Source organism: Anser anser (assembly GCF_964211835.1).
Source record: "Anser anser genome assembly, chromosome: 24".
Taxonomy (NCBI): domain Eukaryota; kingdom Metazoa; phylum Chordata; class Aves; order Anseriformes; family Anatidae; genus Anser; species Anser anser.
In genome coordinates, this window is record NC_139745.1 from 4,329,865 (window position 1) to 4,348,991 (window position 19,127).

The following is a 19,127-nucleotide window of genomic DNA, read 5'->3' on the forward strand; positions in this document are numbered from 1 at the left end:
CTGCATCCAGGAAGCCAAAGAGGAAACCAGGAGGCTGTAGCAGGGACAAAGCCACGAAATTTGGCACAGAACCTGCAGGTTCCCTTAAAGAAGGGGGACATGGCCATGAGCCTGCCTGCCCCCACGCCAGTTCCTTCCTGCAGCGCCGGTGTCACTGCTGGTGTCACTGCCAGTGCCGGGAACCGGGGCTGGGTCAGCGCCCAGCAGCTCCCCGTGGGCAGGAATGGGGGCCAGGAGGGGGGGGGGCTTGGGCCAGCACCCCCCAGTGCTGGAAAAACCGAGCCTGAAGTTGAGGCCTTAGCAAGATCTGAGACAGCAAAGCTTGCCTGAGCTCTGCTGGCACAGGCCAAACCCCAGCAAAAGCAAAAATAGGGACAAACCTGGGGAGGAGCAACGCACCGAGTTGTGCTCCCAGCACCACCCGGACAGTGCAGGATGCTCCAGAGGAAAACGGGAAAAGGATGGGGACAAGAGGCTGAGAAACCCGTGCCAGGACTGAGATCTGCTCCCCACCCACCTCAGTTTTAACACCAAACAGGAATCGCGGTTCATTAAGACAGGTTTATTTTCCGAGCCGGAATTCAGGCAGCCATTCTGGTAAAGACAGCCATGAGTAAGAGCAGCCTCTGATTCCCTTTTTCTGTGGCGTGTCCCCGTGATGCACTTCCACCAAGTGCCTGCCACTTCCCCTGCCCTGGGAACAGCACAGACAGACAGACAGACGGGGGGGGCCACAGGCAGCAGGCACTTACTGCTGAACTACAATTTGCACGAGCCAAATTCCTTGGGGGATTCAAAAGGGGCGGTTTGAGGGATCCTCCCTGGCATCAGGAGGCCAGGCAGCTCCTTAAGCCCTGGGTGAGGGGGGGGTGGCTGTCACCTCAGTTTCTAGGAAGTGATTTAAGTGATTTACCCAATTAAGCAGCCTCTTGTAAACGCACTGGGTGGCATTTCTTAGTCACACAGCCCCTTCAAGTTTCTTGTTGTTGAATTAAGCCTGTCTGTCTTACTGCTTCAGCACTGCCTGGCCAGTGATTACGGGAGAGTCGCAGGTTTGGGTCCAGCTGGAGGATGCTTTCAGCCTGTGATGGGAGAGAAGGTTGAGAAAATCCCCAAAGGTCCGAGAGCACAGCTCACCCCTCCCAAGTGACTTCTCAGAGTACGCCCAGCTCCTGATCAAACAGCTCCGCTCCCAGCAAGACCTCCCCTCTCCCAGTTTGTGGAGACATGTACGAGGTGGGCACGTAATCACGCACCGCAGACTCCAGGAGGAGGAACCACAGAAGAAGATCCCCAGAAGAGCTCTGCAAGATCACCAGGGCCCTGCCGCAGCCCTGACCCACCCCAGAGGAGCAGCCCCGAGGCTATGACAGCCACACCTGGAGGAGGACTGAGGGTGTCGATGGCCAACTGCCTCTGCAGGGAGGATGAGCTGATTTCCAGGGAGGGAAATCTGGTGTGGATAAACAGAGCTCACAGCCCTGCTCCTCCAAAGGCAGAGAAGGGCTCTCTGTATAGTCCTTAACCTGCCGTCCCACAGGTCTGCTCGGGGCATGCAGAGACGTGGCCTCCTAGGGAGGAAGCTCTGACCCCTCAGCACCACTGGGCTTCCCGGGAAAGGTCTCAAAACACCCAAAGAGCCCAGCATGTACCAGGATACAAGAAAAAGCTGAAAAATAACAACCTGGTCTGCAAACAAACGGTAAATATGGAGATCCACTTCTCCAGAGTTGAGCCTTTCCACGGGATAGTGGTCAGGGCTCAACATGCCCCTCAGTCACCTCTCCAGATGCATTTCTCCTTTGCAAATCACTTTAACACCGCTGTGACCAGGTGCAGACATGACTGAGGGAACTGATAACATCACCATCTGTTTCTACTTGCCAGTTTACTTTCCCAACCCACAGAAGCCCTTTCTGGTCTGAGGCCCATGTAAATACCAAAGAGGGGAGAGCAGCCGAAGTGAGCTGGCAGGCTCAAGGCTGTATGGCTGCAAGCCAGAGGGCTCAAGATGCACAAACGTGTATTTGGGACAGAGCAGGAGTGGAAGGCCTGCTATACAAGTTTAAAAATATCAAGGGCTCAAATGGGCATAAATAAATCTGAAACCAACACCTCATCTAAGGCAGCCACCCACAAGTTTGTGCAAGTAGGAACTGGAGAGCAGTTGGGCGCAGGAGAGGAGGACACGGAGCCTCACGCAGATGTTCGTGCCCTACCGACAGGCAGGGCTTCAAACCACGCTGCAGGGTGAGGCTGACCTCGCTGACTTGGGGTGCCTGCGCCAGTCTGGGAAGCAAAAGCAGTCAGTGTTCGGACCACGGACACAGGTTGAAAAAGGGAAGGTAACCACGACAGAGGGGTCTCCGAAATACGAGTGTCTGGGCTGAACCCCCCACCTGCTGCAAAGGACCCACGGACATTTTGTTGTTTTCATTTCAAACCCCAGAGCACTTGCAATTCTAACGCTGCTGCTCCCTTCACCCACTTCAAGAGACGCAAAGCACGTCAGCCATGCCCTCTAGCACCCAAACCCAGCGTACGTTACCTGGTTAAAGCATTTGAAAGGAGCAGGATTTATGGGAGAGGCACCCAAGGGAGGTTGCCTTCCTCCTGCTCCTCCTCCCCAGGCCCGTGGCAGCCACAGCTCCAATTCGCCACCTGCCAGCTCAGCCCACGGGGCCCAGGCACCGGCTGCTCCTCGGGGACTGCAGCCCTTACGCAAGTGTTTCTGCTTCAGGCAGCCAGGTAATCTGGAAACTCATCTGGGAATGAAGGGACTCGAAGAGGAGAACATCACCTGGGCCGTGGCTCCTCTTGCAGCGACGCACTGGGGCTGCTGGCTGATCTTTGGGGTCGCTCAGCTTCTCCGTGCTCCCCCTGCTCTGCTTACAGAGGCAGACGGCCTCCGACTCCCCCAAATGCTTACAGACCTGGTGGTAAGAGGGGAGAAGCAGCAGCAGCAGCTCGGGCTGAGATTTCCACCTCCCAACCCCTCCCCGAATACAGTGCAGGCACTCAGGACAGCTTGTGACACTTGAGACAGATCCCTCTTCCTTAATTGCGTGTAAGAATAGCCAGCACTTTGCATGAACTGCTCCCAGACCCCGAGCAAAAAGGAAACGAAACCCGGTCAGTGCCCATCAGCGCCTGAGCTGCCAACGAACTGCAGTTTATGTTTAAAGACTTGTAACAAGCTCCCCGAGGGACCCCGCTTCTTGGGCTTACAGCGCAGGGCACCAGTGAAGACCAAAAACACTTCGCGATGGATCCCAGAGAGGATTCGGGCGACACGGGCACAGCGAGGGGCGAAGCACCGCAGAGGTTACCTCCGTGCTGCCCGCAGTCCAGAGTCCACCCGAGCGTGTCTGCTCAGCCGCTGCACGAGAGGAAAAGAGACGTTACTTCAGAGCGAGGGCATCCTTCCAAGGGGCGGGCAGCGCTGCCACCGCAGGCAGGGCCTCATCTCCCCCAGAAAACAACGCCCGCCATCGCGCCGCGGCTCAGGCAGGAGCGGTAATTGGCTGGCACGACGGACAGCCGCGTTCAAACGGGCACCAAGCACCAAACACAAACACGAGCTCGCAGCCCCAGCGCTACGGGGCAGGGAGCTCCCAGCCAAACCCTGCCCGAGGAAACGGGACGGGCAATCCGCAGCCCGAGGACTCTGCACTCTGCGAGACGAGCAAAATAAAGCAGGGGGTGGGTTATTTGAGCTGAGATGCAGCTTTGTTTAACTTCTAGGGTCTGTAACAGCATTTCTTCAGAGATTTTAATTTTCGTTTTCCACGCACTAGGCATATTTCAAGTGTGTAGGTTCAGTTTCCTCCATTTTACGGGGGAGGGATTTAGCTTGTGTCTGTATTTAAAGTCACCGGTCTTACAGCTAACCAGAGGTGCAACGCTCCCCTTTAATTAAGGTGCTTATCCTTTAATGGAAAAGAAAATGTAAATTTCAAACCCTTTCTCTTTTGCAACGACTGTGCTGACTTACAGATTTCACCACAGCTCCTGGCCGGGCGGGGACCTGCCTGCCTGCAGCACCAGGGAACACAAAACTCCAGGCGACGATGCAAGCACACCTGGCATCCATGAGGCTACTGGGTTTGGGTTTGCTGGTGGGGTAAAAACAGGAGGACGGGATAATTTAAGGCATTTCCAGTTTGCGCTAGTCTCACTCCCAGTCTGTACACCCCTTTGTTCTGGAGCACTTTTTAATTAAAAACATGCAAATGACCTTCGCCTCTTGTACCATGTATAAGTAATAGCATTTCTTCACCTTTATTTCTAAGGTTTCTCGGGGCGTGTGAGACCAGCGGGTCGCCAGCACCTCGCGGCCCCCAGGACACCATTTACAGCTGGGTCAGCCCCAGCACCAGTTCTGCCACCAGCTCCGAACAAAACCAGGCTGGATCAAACAGCTCAGCCCCCGCACGCAGGAGGGAAGCGTGCGGGAGGATGCTTTTACCCGGCTGCCCTCAGCTCTCTGCATGGGGGATTGCAGCGTGCTGGGGAGAGGGGAACAGGGCTCACCCACCAAGGAACAGCTGGAGGTCTTCTGGGTGAGAGTTTGCTATTCCAGCACCCGTTCCCCGCAGGGGGGAAGGCTTGCTTCAGAGGGAGGAGGAGCAGCAGCGCCCAGAAAAGCAGCAGCATCTATTCACAGCCTCAAATCCAGTCATACCAGTAACAGAGCAGACAGGCTGCCGGAGATTTCCATGCAGCCCAGGGTGGTACTCACTCTGCTTGTAGTAACAGCTTCAAGCACGCAGTGGATGCGAGACTTCTTCCATCTTTAATCCCGTCTTTGAAAAGGAAGCAGCACACCCAGAGGAGCAGCGCTTTGACTCTTAAGAGGCTCAGCAGAAGGCTCCACACAGCCAGGGCTCACCTCAGCTGGTCCAGAAGCCAGCTGCAGGCACATCCAGCAGCGCCGGGCTCTGGCAAATCCTCCAGCAGCACGTAGCGTACCTGCCAGAGCCTGGCACCGCCGCTACCCCCACACGGTGAGCACAGCTCCTGGCCGACCCAGCATCTTTTCCACCCTGAAGGCACTTCGAGTACTCCTACAGCTCACTACTCCTCTAGCAGAGCGAGTAAACCTTTCTGCAGCCTGCCTGGCACCTGGGTGACATTGTGCTGACCGAAAGGAAAGCATTTCTCGGTAGAGAGTTCAAAAGCTTCATCGAAATCCAGGTTTTATTTCAAAAAAGGTCATGAACTTAATAAATTACACAATAATCTCCCCCATTATAAATTCTGCACAAAATATATTTTACAATTTTTAAAGAAAGATTTGAAAAAACCTTTTCTGAGTGCCGAAGAGTATCTTGACTTTGTGTCACGCTGGTGAATAGTTCTGTAGCTGCTACAACAGTTTGCTTTACCGAAGGTTTGAAAACAGAGACCTCAGACAACAAAAATCAAACAGAACACAAACCTCAAGGACTGTCATTCAACGAGCCAAGGAAATGCTCGGTGTCACCCAACAGCAAGGCTAAGCACCATGCGAGGGATTTCAGGTACCCCCACCCTTTAAAGTGGCAATCAGTGCAAACGCATCCTGTGGGAGTCAAAAAACAAGTTTTTTGTGCATTCATTAGCACTCATTTCTGCACCGCAGGCAGGCAGCACGTTTGGTGCTCATCCTTTGAAGTACTTCAGAGGAGAATCAAATTATTTGCAAAGAGCCTTACCGGTAAGTACTATTATTCTGGAGTAGATTAATACCTTAAGATTAACAGAGCTGATTCTGTCTTTTGGGTGGGCAGGAGAGAGGAGGAAGTTAATGCATTTTCAAAAGTTTGACCTGAAAGGTTACCTACCCTCAGCTTTACGCAGCCTCCCTGAACGACCACGCAGGGATGTAAGTGCTGTAGAGGTGCTAGCACAGGGAGCAAGAGGTTCGCTTTCCTCCTAACAAGCTGAGTCTCCAGTTGTACCGAGCCCAGTTAAGACAGGAGAATGAGCAGACCTCCACTTCTAGAACACGGGAACAGAGCTCTCCTCGTCACCCATTACTCAGAGAGGCTCCCAGGCTTCCTTTACAGACGAAGCTCCCTGCAGGGACGGTGCAGTGCTGGGACATCCGTGCAGGCAAGAGGCCGTACCTTCAGCACGATGCACTCGCCTCCATCCCTGCCAGCTCAGGCAGGAGGCACTCCGCTGGATCCAAACACCTCGGTGTGACGCAGCACCACCCTCCCGAAGTCACTTCGGAAAGCTCATCTAGACACTAAATATTGTTTTGCTTTGAGACAGGAAAATATGTTTGTCTGAGCATCACTGTTCAGGCAATCTGCCTTACACCAAGTGACGCAAACTACGAATTAACCACTACGGACCCCCAGGTAACTGCTGCCACCAGGACTACACTCGGCAGGCAAGGCCTGCAGGTGAGAACTTCCTGCTGTAGCCTGTCAAGCCTCAGAAGTCCGGTAGAATCAGAAACCTTTGCTTCTCCTATGGATTTGTTGGTTTTGCTGCTTTCTCACTCTGGGCAGAGTTTCAGGTTTCATGGCAGTTTCCAGGTAAGATTTAAGAAAACCAAAGTATTGAATTGATTTTATTAAGAAAAAACAACCTTTGCTGCAGCTTTAATAAAAACTGCTTTTTTTTTTTAAGGACTACATTTCCAAAAGGTCAGATTGATGGGAAAGGTCATGCTCCTGCAGCCAAAAGAAAAAAAGTGTTATACCAGCACAAAGCAGCTTCTGTCCGGCCTGCAGTGTCAGGTAGCATAAATGAAACATCTCTTAGCACGTGAACATGCTCCTGTGCAGTACGGAAGGGGGATAAGCAGCCTTCCAGCTGCTCCAAAGCTTTCTTTCCTACTGGCAGCGGTTTTAAATATTACTTATTAAAAGGAGGAAAATAAATCCAAAGATGGGCCAAGGTTGCTGCACAAGTCTGAGACGCCTTCCACTGATCACTAAGAGTTTTCTCCCGTATTTGAGGTGTGTTCAAGAAGACAGCCATCCCTTCATCTCCTCGTCGCTACCAGGTTACAGGCAGCACCAGAAAGGGAGACCATGACCAGTAACAGATCCGCTTAACAAGAAAAACGTGCCGTAACCATTATTTTGGAGAATCTTCAGAACAATGCTTTATGCTGCCGGATTCCCTCATCAGGGATTTGCCTTTTCACATGGAAGCTCTACCGTAACTACTCAGTTTGCTACTGGATTCTAGTTTAAAGGAGGGAGCATGTTGTGAAGCTGTAGATTAATGGATTAATAAAGTATTTGATTAGTAGGGGAAAGCAGAATTGAATGGTTAATGAACTAGCCACCATGCCAGCACCTGATTGCATGCACTTGTAATTTGACTCCCACAGTGATGAGCTCATTAGGCTGGAAGTGCTAAACTCAACCACCTCAGCACTTTTAAAGCTGCTGATACCCTTGCATTGTATTTTTTTTTGTCTACAAAGTCAAGTCTCAGACCCTATCTTTAACATTAGATAACAAAAATAAATAATAAAGTTATCCAGGACTGGAGAAGAAGGAATGCTTCTCACCCGTCTTCCTCACCCGGTGTTCTAGCAGACCCCAATCATTCAGACCCACAGCAAATAATTTAAGAGAAGTGTCATTTCCCCATGGAATGCAACACACTTACAGGCACACGCTCCCAGTCACTCGTAGACATAAATATATACACAGAATTACTTTACAAAGCCTGAAGATTTGCACTGCCAGCATGCAAACCTCTTTTTCCATGAGAGTTCCTAATACTGATATAGGAAACTGGAATGTAGGAAATACTCTGAGATATTGCTGGAAACCACGTCTCAGCTCTTAAGACATCCCACTGCCAACGTACACAAACGAACACCGTCACGTCTTACACTTGCATATGGACATCCTGGTAACACACACATCGACGCAGTGCTAACACAACGGCCAACTCACATTCTGATAGTTTATGAAACCCAAAATTCTGTCGGAAGGAACTAAACCCGCAGGTTTGAGATCAGGCTCGTTTCTTTTACTGCCACGAAGTTGCACCATCAGTTAGGCCAGCAGCAGCTCTACCAAGAGACGGGCTGCTCGGCGGGTCACGTCTCCCAGCTGCCATAGTCTTTAAAAGCTATGTTGACTAATCGCAGCTCGAGTTCAAAAGCATCGGGACGGTCCTGCGGGTTGGCAGCCAGCATCTCCTTAATCAGCTGTTTCATGCGAGCGTTCATGGATTTTTTCTTTACAGGGATGAGTAGCTCCATTTTAGGGTTTTCTAGAAGCGCCTCCCCAACAGGCACGATCGCCGTCCCCTGCTTGACGTAACTCCCCAGAAGTTCTTTCTTTGTTTCTGTGTCTATGAATGTGATTCTTTCTAGCATCGCCCAGATTATGATCCCCAGGGCAAAAATGTCTGCTTTGGCAGTGTAGTGTCCTTCCCAGACTTCGGGGGCCATATAGAAGTCAGTCCCACATGCAGTTGATAGAAAACACTTATTTACATTGACTGGTTCCTCGGGGTTCTGTCCTGAAGCCGAACACACCTTACTCAGCCCAAAATCAGCTACTTTCAGCGTGGGCTCCAAGTCACTAGCATCCATCCTGCTCTGGGATATCAGGATATTGTCAGGTTTGAGATCACGATGAATAATTTGGTTTTTGTGCAGGAAAGCCAGGGCACTGCTGAGCTGAAGCATGAAACTGGTGTTGGTCTTGCGGTTAGGCTTTCGGGACAACAGATACTCATTCATATCTCCTCCATCACAGAAATCCATTACAAACCATAGGTAATAAGCACTTCTGGGGTCAAAGACTATTTCTCCTTTTAACGAGGTCTCTACAAGCTGCAACAAGGGAGAGAAGCGTCATAACTACCTGATGAGCACAGGAATATAAAGATATGATGGAAAAAATGCATGAGTTTTGGATCTTCCTCTCAACAACCCAGAGAGTAAGATACCGCAACCGGTAAAAGTAAAGGTTAATGCAGAGCTTATGATTTAAAAGAAAATCACAAAGCATTTGACAGCCTCTTTATTTGTGTGTGCACGAAAGCATATCAAGCTCACACTGCTGCCCAGAAACTAGAGCTAGACCCCGATAAGAGTATTTTGAGAGATACCAAGTGGCTATTTCACTCCCATCTGTTTCAGCTGGGCAGCGTCCCACCCCAACAAAGCCTGTCCCACCCATTTTGCTAACAGCCTCGTGTACAAACACAGCTCCGAGTAACCCCTGCACAGCACCAGCAGATTCTGTTTGTCCTCTGCAGCATCACGATAGGTTTTTAAAGCCTGCTCTCCGTTCCTTACACATGAAGGCATTCTAGCAAGTGTCAGTAAAGGATCTCTTGGCTCAGGAGAACACTAATCTACAGGAACAACTGAACAGCTGTTGCAAGTAACACCTTTCTCACCATCATTATTCACCAGCTACTTCCTAGAACACAAGCACTGAATGACTCCAGCAGCTAGTTCTAAGAGCCACTTCATACAAAAAGCAGGAGTAAACCAGCAGTCGCTTTTGCTAACCCTGTTTACACAGCTACACATTTGCCTTTTCAGCTCCTCTGAGCTGGCTCTAAGACTTGACATTATTTGTTAGTAGCAAACAAATGTTTACTAAACCAAATGTAGCTTCTACAGGCTTCCAAAAATTAAGGTAGTTATTAATATTTAGAGAGACATTTTAAAATACTTCTTTAAAAGTGGTGTTTTCCATTCAAGAGCAAAATTAGTAGCAAATTATAGCTATCTTGAATTACAAGCACGGCTAGTACTCAAACCAGACTAACTTAGGAGTAACTCCGTGTTAGAACTCGAAAACTGTGTACTCAGGGCTCAGAGTCAATACCAGGAGATTAAGGTATGGCAGCACAGGAGGAGCCTCCTTGCCAAGAGCACACCAACACACAGTTCCTCCCTCCACGTGGGTTTACAGAAGCTGGCCTTGTATTTTGGCTCAGAGCATCAGGACAGCAAAAACTACCCCGGACGCCAAGCTAGTCCCCAGGTCTCACTAAATCAGCTTGGCTGAGCTGACACTAGTTTAGGTCCTGCCCCAGAGCACTGCAGGGGACACCGACACCCCCTTCCCAGCCAGCCTGCTGCCCACTGCACCAGCCCAGCTCTGTAATGTAATAGCACCTGGGGCAGGGAGAGGAGAGGGCACACCACAGGAGATCTGGGGTTCTCTATTTTAGCATATGCTATTATAAAGCGAGCCCAGCTCAGCCCTGCCCTTTGCCCTTCTCTGCTCTCTGGAGAGGAAAACAATCTGCAGCACTTGTGCCCCACGCGCATGCAAGATCTACGCACTGCATTACTAACAGACTACCAGCAAAAATCAGTGCTGCAGGTGCCCTGGAAGCTCTCCCCCCACCTCGCAGTTCCACCCTGCAGCCTTCCCCTCAAAACCCCCTTTTTTAAACTCCTCCCTGTTCAGCTGTCTTCAAGTTTCATGCAGTATCTCAGGGATCCACTAACAACTAGGAAGGTAAGGCACTAATTTCTCCTGCATGAGCTGAGCAGAGTTGTTTTACCCTAATGCCTCCATGAAAGCCAGCCAATAACAACAACCGAGCTATGGCAAGTTCACAACGGCAAGAGTCCTCGCTCTCAGGCTCATACAGCACCCAGCACAACGGGATCTGGACAGCCGTGAAGTGCTGTCAAATCAATGTCCAGTAACAAAAGGCCCTGTGCCAGGCATTCAACAACAACAACAAAAACCAAAACAATAAAAGTCAACTATGGATAACAATAAACATTGAGCAGGCTACTGACTTTTTAAACCAAACGGACAAGTTTCTGTCAAGGGTTGACTTAAAGTTTGGGGCAGATCCCTGACAAGGGAATGAATCAGACGAGATTTCAAGGTTCTCCCTTGAAATATACTGGAGTACTTCTTCCAGAAGTATGTGCCTTCAAACTTTAAGGCAACTCAGCTTATAATAGCCACACAGGGAAAAGCAATATTTATTCCTCCGCTCCACTATTTATCATACCTTTGCTTCTCTTTGAAGAGATCCAGTTATTTACACAAAGAATTTTAAACAGCTCCATGTACTCTAGCAATTGCTTATTATTTAGGAAGCCAACACTTAAAATTCTTTAAGAAATCAGACAGCTACTTCCCCTCTAAGGGCATCCGAGAGGAAGAAATTCTTCAGAGCTCTGTCTCAAGACACTAGTACGACTTGTTAACCCTGCAGCGGGACTTCTATCAACTCCCTTGTGCTTTACCTGCGGTGTTTCCTCAAATTAGCAAAGCACATCCTGGAGTCTTTTAGAGTGGCATGGCTTTAAGTTAAAAGATACAGGTGATTGTTCAATATGTATGCTGTTTTGAGGACAAAGTAGCTCTTGGGTGTCAGCGACGTGAAAATACCCTCTCCTAACTAAGAATACCTCAAAAGTAGTCTTAGCTACCCATCTCCTTCCCTCCCAGCTGCACATCCATATTAAGCGCTTCCACCCCGTTACCTCAGCTTCATGTACCTGTAAGTACAGGGAGGAACTGGAGCCATGGGACATCTTCTGCACCATGCCATCTTTCTGCAAGATGCACTCCTCCAGATGAATGACGTTGGGATGCTGGCTCTTGATACTGCTAAGTGCCCAGAACTCACGCAGAGCTAGTTCCACGTTCTCTGGAGCATGGCACCGAATCTTTTTCACAGCGACCCGGGCAGAGGTCTTCCTGACGACTGCTTCGTACACCACACCATAACTGCCACGACCAACCTCCCGTATTAGATCGTACTTAGGCTGGCTACTCACCATCTTCAAGATCAAGGGTTCTGGGGAAGGGGGAAAAACCCACAGAACTATAACTTATGAACAAGAACTGAGCTGCATTTTCCCCCATATGGCGTGGCAATATGAAGTCTATCAATACCCTTCAATTAACAGGGCAGCACCTCTGGGCATTGCACGGAACGTAACGCTGCGTTCGAGTGCTAGAATATTTCAGAAGTTGTTCTGTAAACCTGGACCTCTTAAGGGCTAGCTAAAAGTGCATCACTTTGGTGGGACTGTTAAGATTTAAAATACAGCTCAGTTTTCAGGAAGGCAACAATTCAAACCTAGAATTGTACTGTGCTGAGACAGGATTATCATGTACTCTCCTACTCCTTTCTCTCAGTGTCCTTTGTGAGTGTCTACGTGAGTAACAGCACTCTGTCATGCTCTCCATCCACGCCTGGGAGAGCAGAGAAGAGGTTCTAGTTGAAGCCTGTGGTTGAGGAGTAACAGATTTAAATAAAGCTGTCTTTAAGAACATAATTGCATAGATAAATATTCCTGTTGGGATTTAATAATGCTTTTGTTTCCTCTGGTACTAAGATAAGAGGATACTTCACAGACTTTTAATTTTACTATGATGCTCCAAGTGGTTTCATCTGTACGAATTCTATTGTTACAAAAAGAGTAAAAGAGCGACTTATTACAGAAGCTTGTACCCAGCACCTAACTTGCAGCTTTGCTCAACGGGGTAAGGACTTCAACAAAAACAAGCATATTGCTCTGTAAGGAAAACAAGACACACACACTCAGGAAAAAAACACCAAACACTGCCACAGATTTATGAACCTCCCTGCGCACTTCCCTCAAGGATTACAAATCAAAACACACCAGCACCGCCTCCATACAAACAGACCGAAATGGGACACTGCCTATAGACAGAAAAAAATTGTCTGGCCAAATATCACTGGTCAAACAGAATGAAATGCAAGAAAAAAAAGATATCACAGCTAGTGTATCAGAAATAGCTTGCAAGAATGCCAGTGATAAATGTAATTCTCTAGGTTAGTAAACCAGGCAATAAGGACCACATCAAAAGAGCCTGTTATTAGGAGGGAGCTTTCAAGTATTTCCAGTGTTTTAGGTACTATTTTTTTGGAGGGAAAACAAAACAAACAAAAAAAAGAGACAAAGAGAGAGAGACAGGTATCATCAGTCTCAGGGCAATACTACCGCGGACCCTTCAAAGCTCTCCTCAAAGCCCTGCAGCCAACGCTTCCAGCAACGCTCGCACGGAGCCAGGGCCGCTTCCACGGAGGGGTTCAGGGCTCTGCGACCTCACCAGCGGCCAAAAACCTCCCGGGGAAAACCCCGCGGTGCTCAGCGAGCAGAAAGCGCCCGCAGCCCCGGGGCTACCTGCGGAGAGGCCCCGTCCCCCCGTCCCCCGATCCCCAGCACCGGGGCCTGAGGAGCAGCGGCCCCACAGGGCCCTGCCCGCCGCCGGTAGCCGAGCCCCTCACGGCGGGGCTCCACGCACACACACCTGAGGCGGAGGCTGCCGCCTCCGAACCTCCCCGTGGAGCCCCGAACCCCGCGGCCATGTCCCTCTATGACAGAGGGGGGACGCGGCCCCCGCGTTACCTCAGCGCTGCCGCGCTGCCGCCGCCCGGCCGCCATTATAGGGCCCGCCCCCGGCCGCCATCTTAGTGCCCGCCCCCTCGGCGGCCATCTTAGGGCCCGCCCCTCGCACCGCCCCCGGCCGCCTCAGTTCTGTGTCATTAATTAATCAATCGCCCGGCGTTAATCAATAGCGAACGGGGGTCCCTCGCGCCTTTTGTGGCGCCTTAGCTCTCTGTGGAGCTGCTGGCTGAGAGCTGTCCCCCCTCTCTGTGCCCTGTTCTCCCTTATTTCTGTGGGTTTGTCACAGCTGGGGTCCCGCAGCCCCCTTGAGGGTGTTGGGGTGCGGTGGGGCTGCTGCTTGTGGGGGTCCTGCGAGGAGCCCGTGGGGGTCCTTCGGATGTGCTCCCACTACAGCAGAGCTCCCACATCACTCCCTGGTTAATTGGTAACGAGCCCAGTGGTGATTAGTGCCCCACAGCCCTGCCTAAGCTGCCCCAAGCCAATTAGGGGCCAACGAGCCCCTTGTAGGGTTTGGAAGCCGATTAAAGCATTAAAACCCGTCCTCTGCCGTGAATCCCCTTAATCAAGTCCAGGAGCAATTAGTTAATCAATGCCAGCCTTGGGCAGGGCAAAGTTTTGGACATGGGGACGGGTGCCCGTCCGGTGGCCAACCCCCCATGTGCCTGGCCAGCCCTGCTTCCAAGCACACACCTCCCTGGAAGAGCCCCAAGTGCCGAAATGGGGACAATTTTGCAAGATGTGCTTGGCCGGTGCCTGCACAGTCACTTGGTTGACATGTGAGCCTGTCCGGAAGGAGCACACAAAACAGCCCTAAGGCTGCCCTGCCCCGGGGGGCTGGCTGCAGTGAAAACAGGGCCCCTTGCACCCACGTACCCCGTGCCTATGTGCACAAGTGTACCTGTGTGCCCCTACACCTCTGTGCACAAGTGTGCCCATGTACCTGTGCACCCATGGGCACCTGCACGCAGGTACCTGTGCATCCGTGTACCTACACACCCTGCACGCCCATGCACCCATGTACACCTGTACCACATACCCCTGTGCCCTTGCACCCATACATTCATGCACCCATGTACCTGTGCACCCACACATCCCCAGCTACCCCTGAACCCCTAAACTCATGTCCCCCCATACTCAAGCACCCGTGCACCCCATACACAGGTACCCGTGCACCCCTGTACCCTGTGCACACCGGCACCCCTGCACCCCACACGCATGCCTGCAGCCTGCAGCAGCGCTGGCGCTCGCAGCACCCCCTGCCCAGGGGCTCTGCGGGCTGCAGAGCAGCCGCCCCGTCCCACCCCGTCCCCTGTGACCCGCAGCCAAGGCGCTATAATTACCCGCTCTCCTCATGCAGCTGCTAATATTTACAGGTCTCCCTGTGCACCGGTGCTGCGATTTGGAAGAACACCCTGTTTACCGCCAGGCAATGTGATCGGGGCCGCTCCCAGCTGGGGCAGCTCCGGAGGGGTTGCGATGCTGCTGTTTTCCTGCTGCGGTTTCTGGGTCAGGTTTTGCAAACAAGCAGAGGGCACGGCCGGCCACGCGGGTTGTGCCAGCATGGTGGTGCCAGCCTTGGGGAGCTCCCCATGGGCTGCCAAGTACATTTTGGGGTGCAGAGAAGCCCCCATGCCCTGTCTGGGGGGGCTGCACGCACCAAGCACAGTGCTGCCATCCACCCAGAAAGCCCCCCCACACTATGTGTGCTTAGCGCCCCAAAAGCGCTCACATTTTGTGGGTACAAAGGGAGATGCTCCATACAAACCACACTACCAGCTTGGTGTTGCCCATTCCTCACCCTAAACCCCACGTAGGACCCAGCCCCCCCCGTCCCCCCCCCACGGGGCCCCGCTGCCCACCAGCATGGGCGGCTGGGCCACGCGGACAGCCTGTCCCCGGCTTGTTTACCGCCGGCCTTGCGCCCCGATTGTCACCGCCATGTGACAGGTGGCGGTGCCTCGCCGGACACCCGAGCCGGCCGGCGGTTTCGGGCTCCACGTGACGCCGAGCGAGTGATAAAAAGCCGCGCGAGGGGCGCCGGCGGCAGAAGCGGGGGCTGCTCCGACGAGGTGCCGCGTACGATGGATTTCCAGCCCAGCATCCTGCGGGATGGCAGCCCCATGGAGAGCCTGGAGAAGCAGCTGCTCTGCCCCATCTGCCTGGAGATGTTCAGCAAGCCCGTGGTGATCCTGCCCTGCCAGCACAACCTCTGCCGCAAGTGCGCCAACGACGTCTTCCAGGTGAGATGGGGACCTCACCCCCACCCCCGGACCCGCTCCCCTGCTCCGGGTTGCTCTGCGGGGACACCTGAGGACCCCCCGTTGTCCTTGTCCCCCTCCAGGCCGCCAACCCCTGCTGGCAGAGCCGGGGCAGCATCATCCCGGGGGGCCGGTTCCGGTGCCCCTCGTGCCGCCACGAGGTGCTGCTGGACCGCCACGGCGTCTACGGGCTGCAGAGGAACCTGCTGGTGGAGAACATCATCGACATCTACAAGCAGGAGTGCTCCAGGTTGGTCCCACGGGGAGACGGGGACGGCCGTGTCGCAGAGCCCTGCGTTGTGCCTGGGAGGCGATTCTGCTTTGGGCGAGAAATTGGGGGGCTGGCTTGGTGGTCCCCCACCGTCTTCATCCCCAGAGCCACCTCTTCACGCCCCAGCCCAAATCTCCGTCTCCCAACCCAAATCTCCCATGCCATTCGGGTCTGTGGTCTGGTGGCTCACCGGGGACGCTGGGACCCTGGGGGGGTGGCAGAAGAACAAGTCCTGCCCTCCCCCTATGGCACTCTGCAGCCGAGGCTTTCAGTTGGAGATAAGGGGTGTGAGGGACAAATCCAGGCTCTGCTTGTGACAGCAGGGAGCTGATAAGGGACAGGGGGACAGTCAGGGGGGACCCTGCTGGGTAAAGGCATTGCTCAGCAGCAGGGTTACAGTGTTGGGGGGGGGACAGAAAGGGGGGTGAAGTCTTCTTGAGGGACCCAGACGCAGGGGCTCACCTCCCCGGTCTCCTGCGCCACTGTAAATATTGTTCCGGTGCCATGGGGACGGGGACGGATGGCACGTGGCAGGTGGCTGCGGCCCCGGGGGGGGGGGGGGGGTGAATTGGCTAAACCCCCCCCACTGGGGACTCAACTGCTGTCACCCTCCCCCCCACCGAGCTGCCCTGGAGCCCCCGCTCTGGTCACGCGTCGGGTGATAATAATAAATGCCAGCAGTGCTGCTCTAAAATTAGGCGCTTGTGCAGCATCCCTGGAGCGCGGCCCCCGACCGCTGCCACGGCCAGTGCCGGACCGGTGCAAACTGGGGTGTACTGGGCTTGCAGAGGCGCAGGGGACCCGATTGTAGGGTGGCTCTGCAGCATCAGTGGGGATGTCACTGCAGTGGGGATGGGATGTCACTGCCGTGGGGACGTCACCACGATGGGGACGTCTCCGGGATGGGGACATCGGTGTGATGAGGACATCGGTGTGACGGGGACGTCACCACGGCCGGGCTGCTCTCTCCAGCAGGCCACTGAAGAAGGGGGAGCACCCCATGTGCAAGGAGCACGAGGACGAGCGGATCAACATCTACTGCGTCACCTGCGAGGTCCCCACCTGCTCCATGTGCAAGGTCTTCGGTGCCCACAAGGACTGCGAAGTCGCCCCTCTGCAGAGCGTCTTCCAGGGCCAGAAGGTGCCACAGGAGGGGACCTGGGGCCATGGGGGGGCACGGCAGGTTCCGGGCAATGTGCTGAGGGTGGCCACAAATAGCACTGGGACGTGCTCATGGGGTATTAATAGTCAGCAGGCTGACTTCAGCCAGGAGACAGCCCTATATTTAGAGTGGTGGATACAGTGATGCCCCCCCGGCTCCCGGCCCGTCCCCACGTCAGGATAGGGGATGGACCTTGACATCCCGGCAGTCCCCATCCCTACCCTGCTGGGGTTAAAGCTGCTTCTGTCCGTCTGTCCCTGCCCAGAGCGAGCTGAACAACTGCATCTCCATGCTGGTGGCGGGGAACGACCGGATCCAGACCATCATATCCCAGCTGGAGGACTCCTGCCGCAGCACCGAGGTGAGGGACGGGGAAACGAGCCCCCCGAAACCCCGGCGTGCTGCGGGGAGCCGGAGCGAACGGAGGAGGCAGCCCCGGGGAGGGGACACGCAGGGGCTGGAGGGACACGGCTGTCCCTTGTCCCCTCAGGAGAACAGCGAGGCGGCCAAGCGGGAGCTGTGCACGCGCTTCGACGCCTTCGTGGCACTGCTGGAGGAGAAGAAGACGGAGCTGCTGGGGCGCATCGCCCGCGAGCAGGAGGACAAGACGGGCTTCGTGCAGGGCCTCATCCACAAGTACAAGGAGCAGCTGGAGAAGTCCAGCCGGCTGGTGGAGACAGCCATCCAGGCCATGGAGGAGAACGGGGAGGCCGCCTTCCTCATGGTGAGACCCCAGCCCCACAGCCCCTTGGTGCCCGTGGGGTGCCTCTTGTGCCGGGTCCTGGTGGTACGGGGACATCCCGGTGGCATGGGGACATCCCAAGTGGTGCCACTCTGACACCCTCACCTTTTTTCTTGCTCCCACAGAACGCCAAGCAGCTCATTAAAACGTAAGTGTCCAAACTGGAGACCTCGGTGTTCCCCAACCCTGTCCCAGGGCCAGGATCTGGCCGTGGGGCTTTGCTAGCCGGGGCTAAGGAGCAGCGGGGCGAGCACCGCGAGCCTGGCCGGGGGTGTCCCCATGCTCGGGGGCCGCAGGACCATGGCCGTGCTCTCCCCACAGGATCGTGGAGGCCTCAAAAGGTGGCAGGCTGGAGAAGATCGAGCAAGGCTACGAGAGCATGGACTCCTTCTCGGTGAGCCTGGACCACCTCGCCGACGCCGTCCGCGCCTTGGACTTCGAAGCAGGTAATTCAGCCCCAAAACCCCCCCGTGTGCTCCTGGGATCCAGCGGCTGGGGCCCCGCTGCAGCTGCCCCTCACTGACATTTGGGTGCCCCTTTGCAGACGAGGAGGATGAGGAGTTCTACGAGGAGGTGGAGGAAGAGACAGAAGGGGACTCAGCGCCCGGGAGGATGGTGACGGGTAAGGACGGCCACCTCCGTGCCGGTGTCATGGCGGAGCCCCCGCCACGAGCACCCCCACACAATGGGGGGAACAGGGAGGATTTACTGGGGGTCCCATCCCTCCCCAGCACCCACCCACCACCCTCTCCCTCCCGCAGCCCCCCAGTAGCCGCGGCGGGCGCAGGATGTCCGGCGACGGGACCTGGGGACGCGCCGATGGGGGCTGGCTGCCTGGCGAGGCGACGGCTGCTCCAGCACAGGACACTTTTCTATACGGGTGCAAAGGATTATTCCGCACGTTTTATATGTTCCTTGTTTTGTATATAATTGTAACGGAGTTGAATTTTGTGTATTTTATAAAGAAAACCAGTGCTTTGGGCATTTTTCCCTCTCTTGCCTCTCATTTTCGGCTCACTGGCCCTGCGATGGGCTCTGGGGATGTGGGAGGGTTTCCCAGGGCAGGTCCAGCACCTAATTTTCAGCCTCATTAACACCTCCAGCAGTGCTGGCATCCCGTGCTGGGGTTTTAAGTGGTCAGCACCCTGCAGGATTTATCCCCTGGTGACTGGGGCACATGGGGCCAGCGCTCACCAGGGTTTGGGAACATGGGGTGGGGGTAAGGGGGGGTCCAGGCTGTGCCAGCCCCGAAATGGGGCCGGCCTCGGCATGGAGCTGCCAGCTGAGCTCACGGGTGTGCTTCTCCTGCAAAAACACAAACTCAGCTCAGCCCCTGCTCGAGGGGAAACTGA

The 19,127-nt window shown here is 54.0% G+C and overlaps 2 protein-coding genes across 29 annotated transcripts; one reads left to right on the top strand and one right to left on the bottom strand.

Moving 5' to 3' along the window:
* Positions 1-547: 547 nt before the first annotated feature.
* Positions 548-13,471, bottom strand: PDIK1L (PDLIM1 interacting kinase 1 like). Of its 16 annotated transcripts, none has more exons than XR_014575022.1 (5): positions 13,245-13,402; positions 11,459-11,760; positions 4,742-8,803; positions 3,330-3,379; positions 548-1,082 (listed from the first exon to the last, which is right to left on the bottom strand). XR_014575022.1 is itself a non-coding variant. In XM_083809838.1 (3 exons), exons 2-3 carry the CDS (start codon positions 11,741-11,743, stop codon positions 8,060-8,062), a joined length of 1,029 nt encoding a protein of 342 aa, XP_083665964.1. In that variant the 5' UTR covers positions 11,744-11,760; positions 13,343-13,471; the 3' UTR covers positions 548-8,059. The 16 variants fall into 16 exon arrangements, 3 of the variants coding, with proteins under 3 accessions (XP_083665964.1, XP_083665962.1, XP_083665963.1); XR_014575023.1 differs by having other exon boundaries at positions 548-2,933; XR_014575025.1 differs by adding an exon at positions 3,995-4,115 and having other exon boundaries at positions 548-3,379.
* Positions 13,472-13,632: 161 nt separating this feature from the next.
* TRIM63 (tripartite motif containing 63) lies at positions 13,633-18,759 on the top strand. 13 transcript variants are annotated; one of them, XM_083809828.1, is made up of 9 exons: positions 13,633-15,582; positions 15,684-15,850; positions 16,844-17,012; positions 17,299-17,394; positions 17,524-17,757; positions 17,901-17,923; positions 18,097-18,221; positions 18,320-18,397; positions 18,537-18,759. In XM_083809828.1, exons 1-9 carry the CDS (start codon positions 15,424-15,426, stop codon positions 18,545-18,547), a joined length of 1,062 nt encoding a protein of 353 aa, XP_083665954.1. In that variant the 5' UTR covers positions 13,633-15,423; the 3' UTR covers positions 18,548-18,759. The 13 variants fall into 13 exon arrangements, 8 of the variants coding, with proteins under 8 accessions (XP_083665954.1, XP_083665955.1, XP_083665952.1 ...); XM_083809829.1 differs by having other exon boundaries at positions 16,847-17,012; XR_014575018.1 differs by lacking the exon at positions 17,901-17,923 and having other exon boundaries at positions 17,524-17,784.
* Positions 18,760-19,127: the final 368 nt, after the last annotated feature.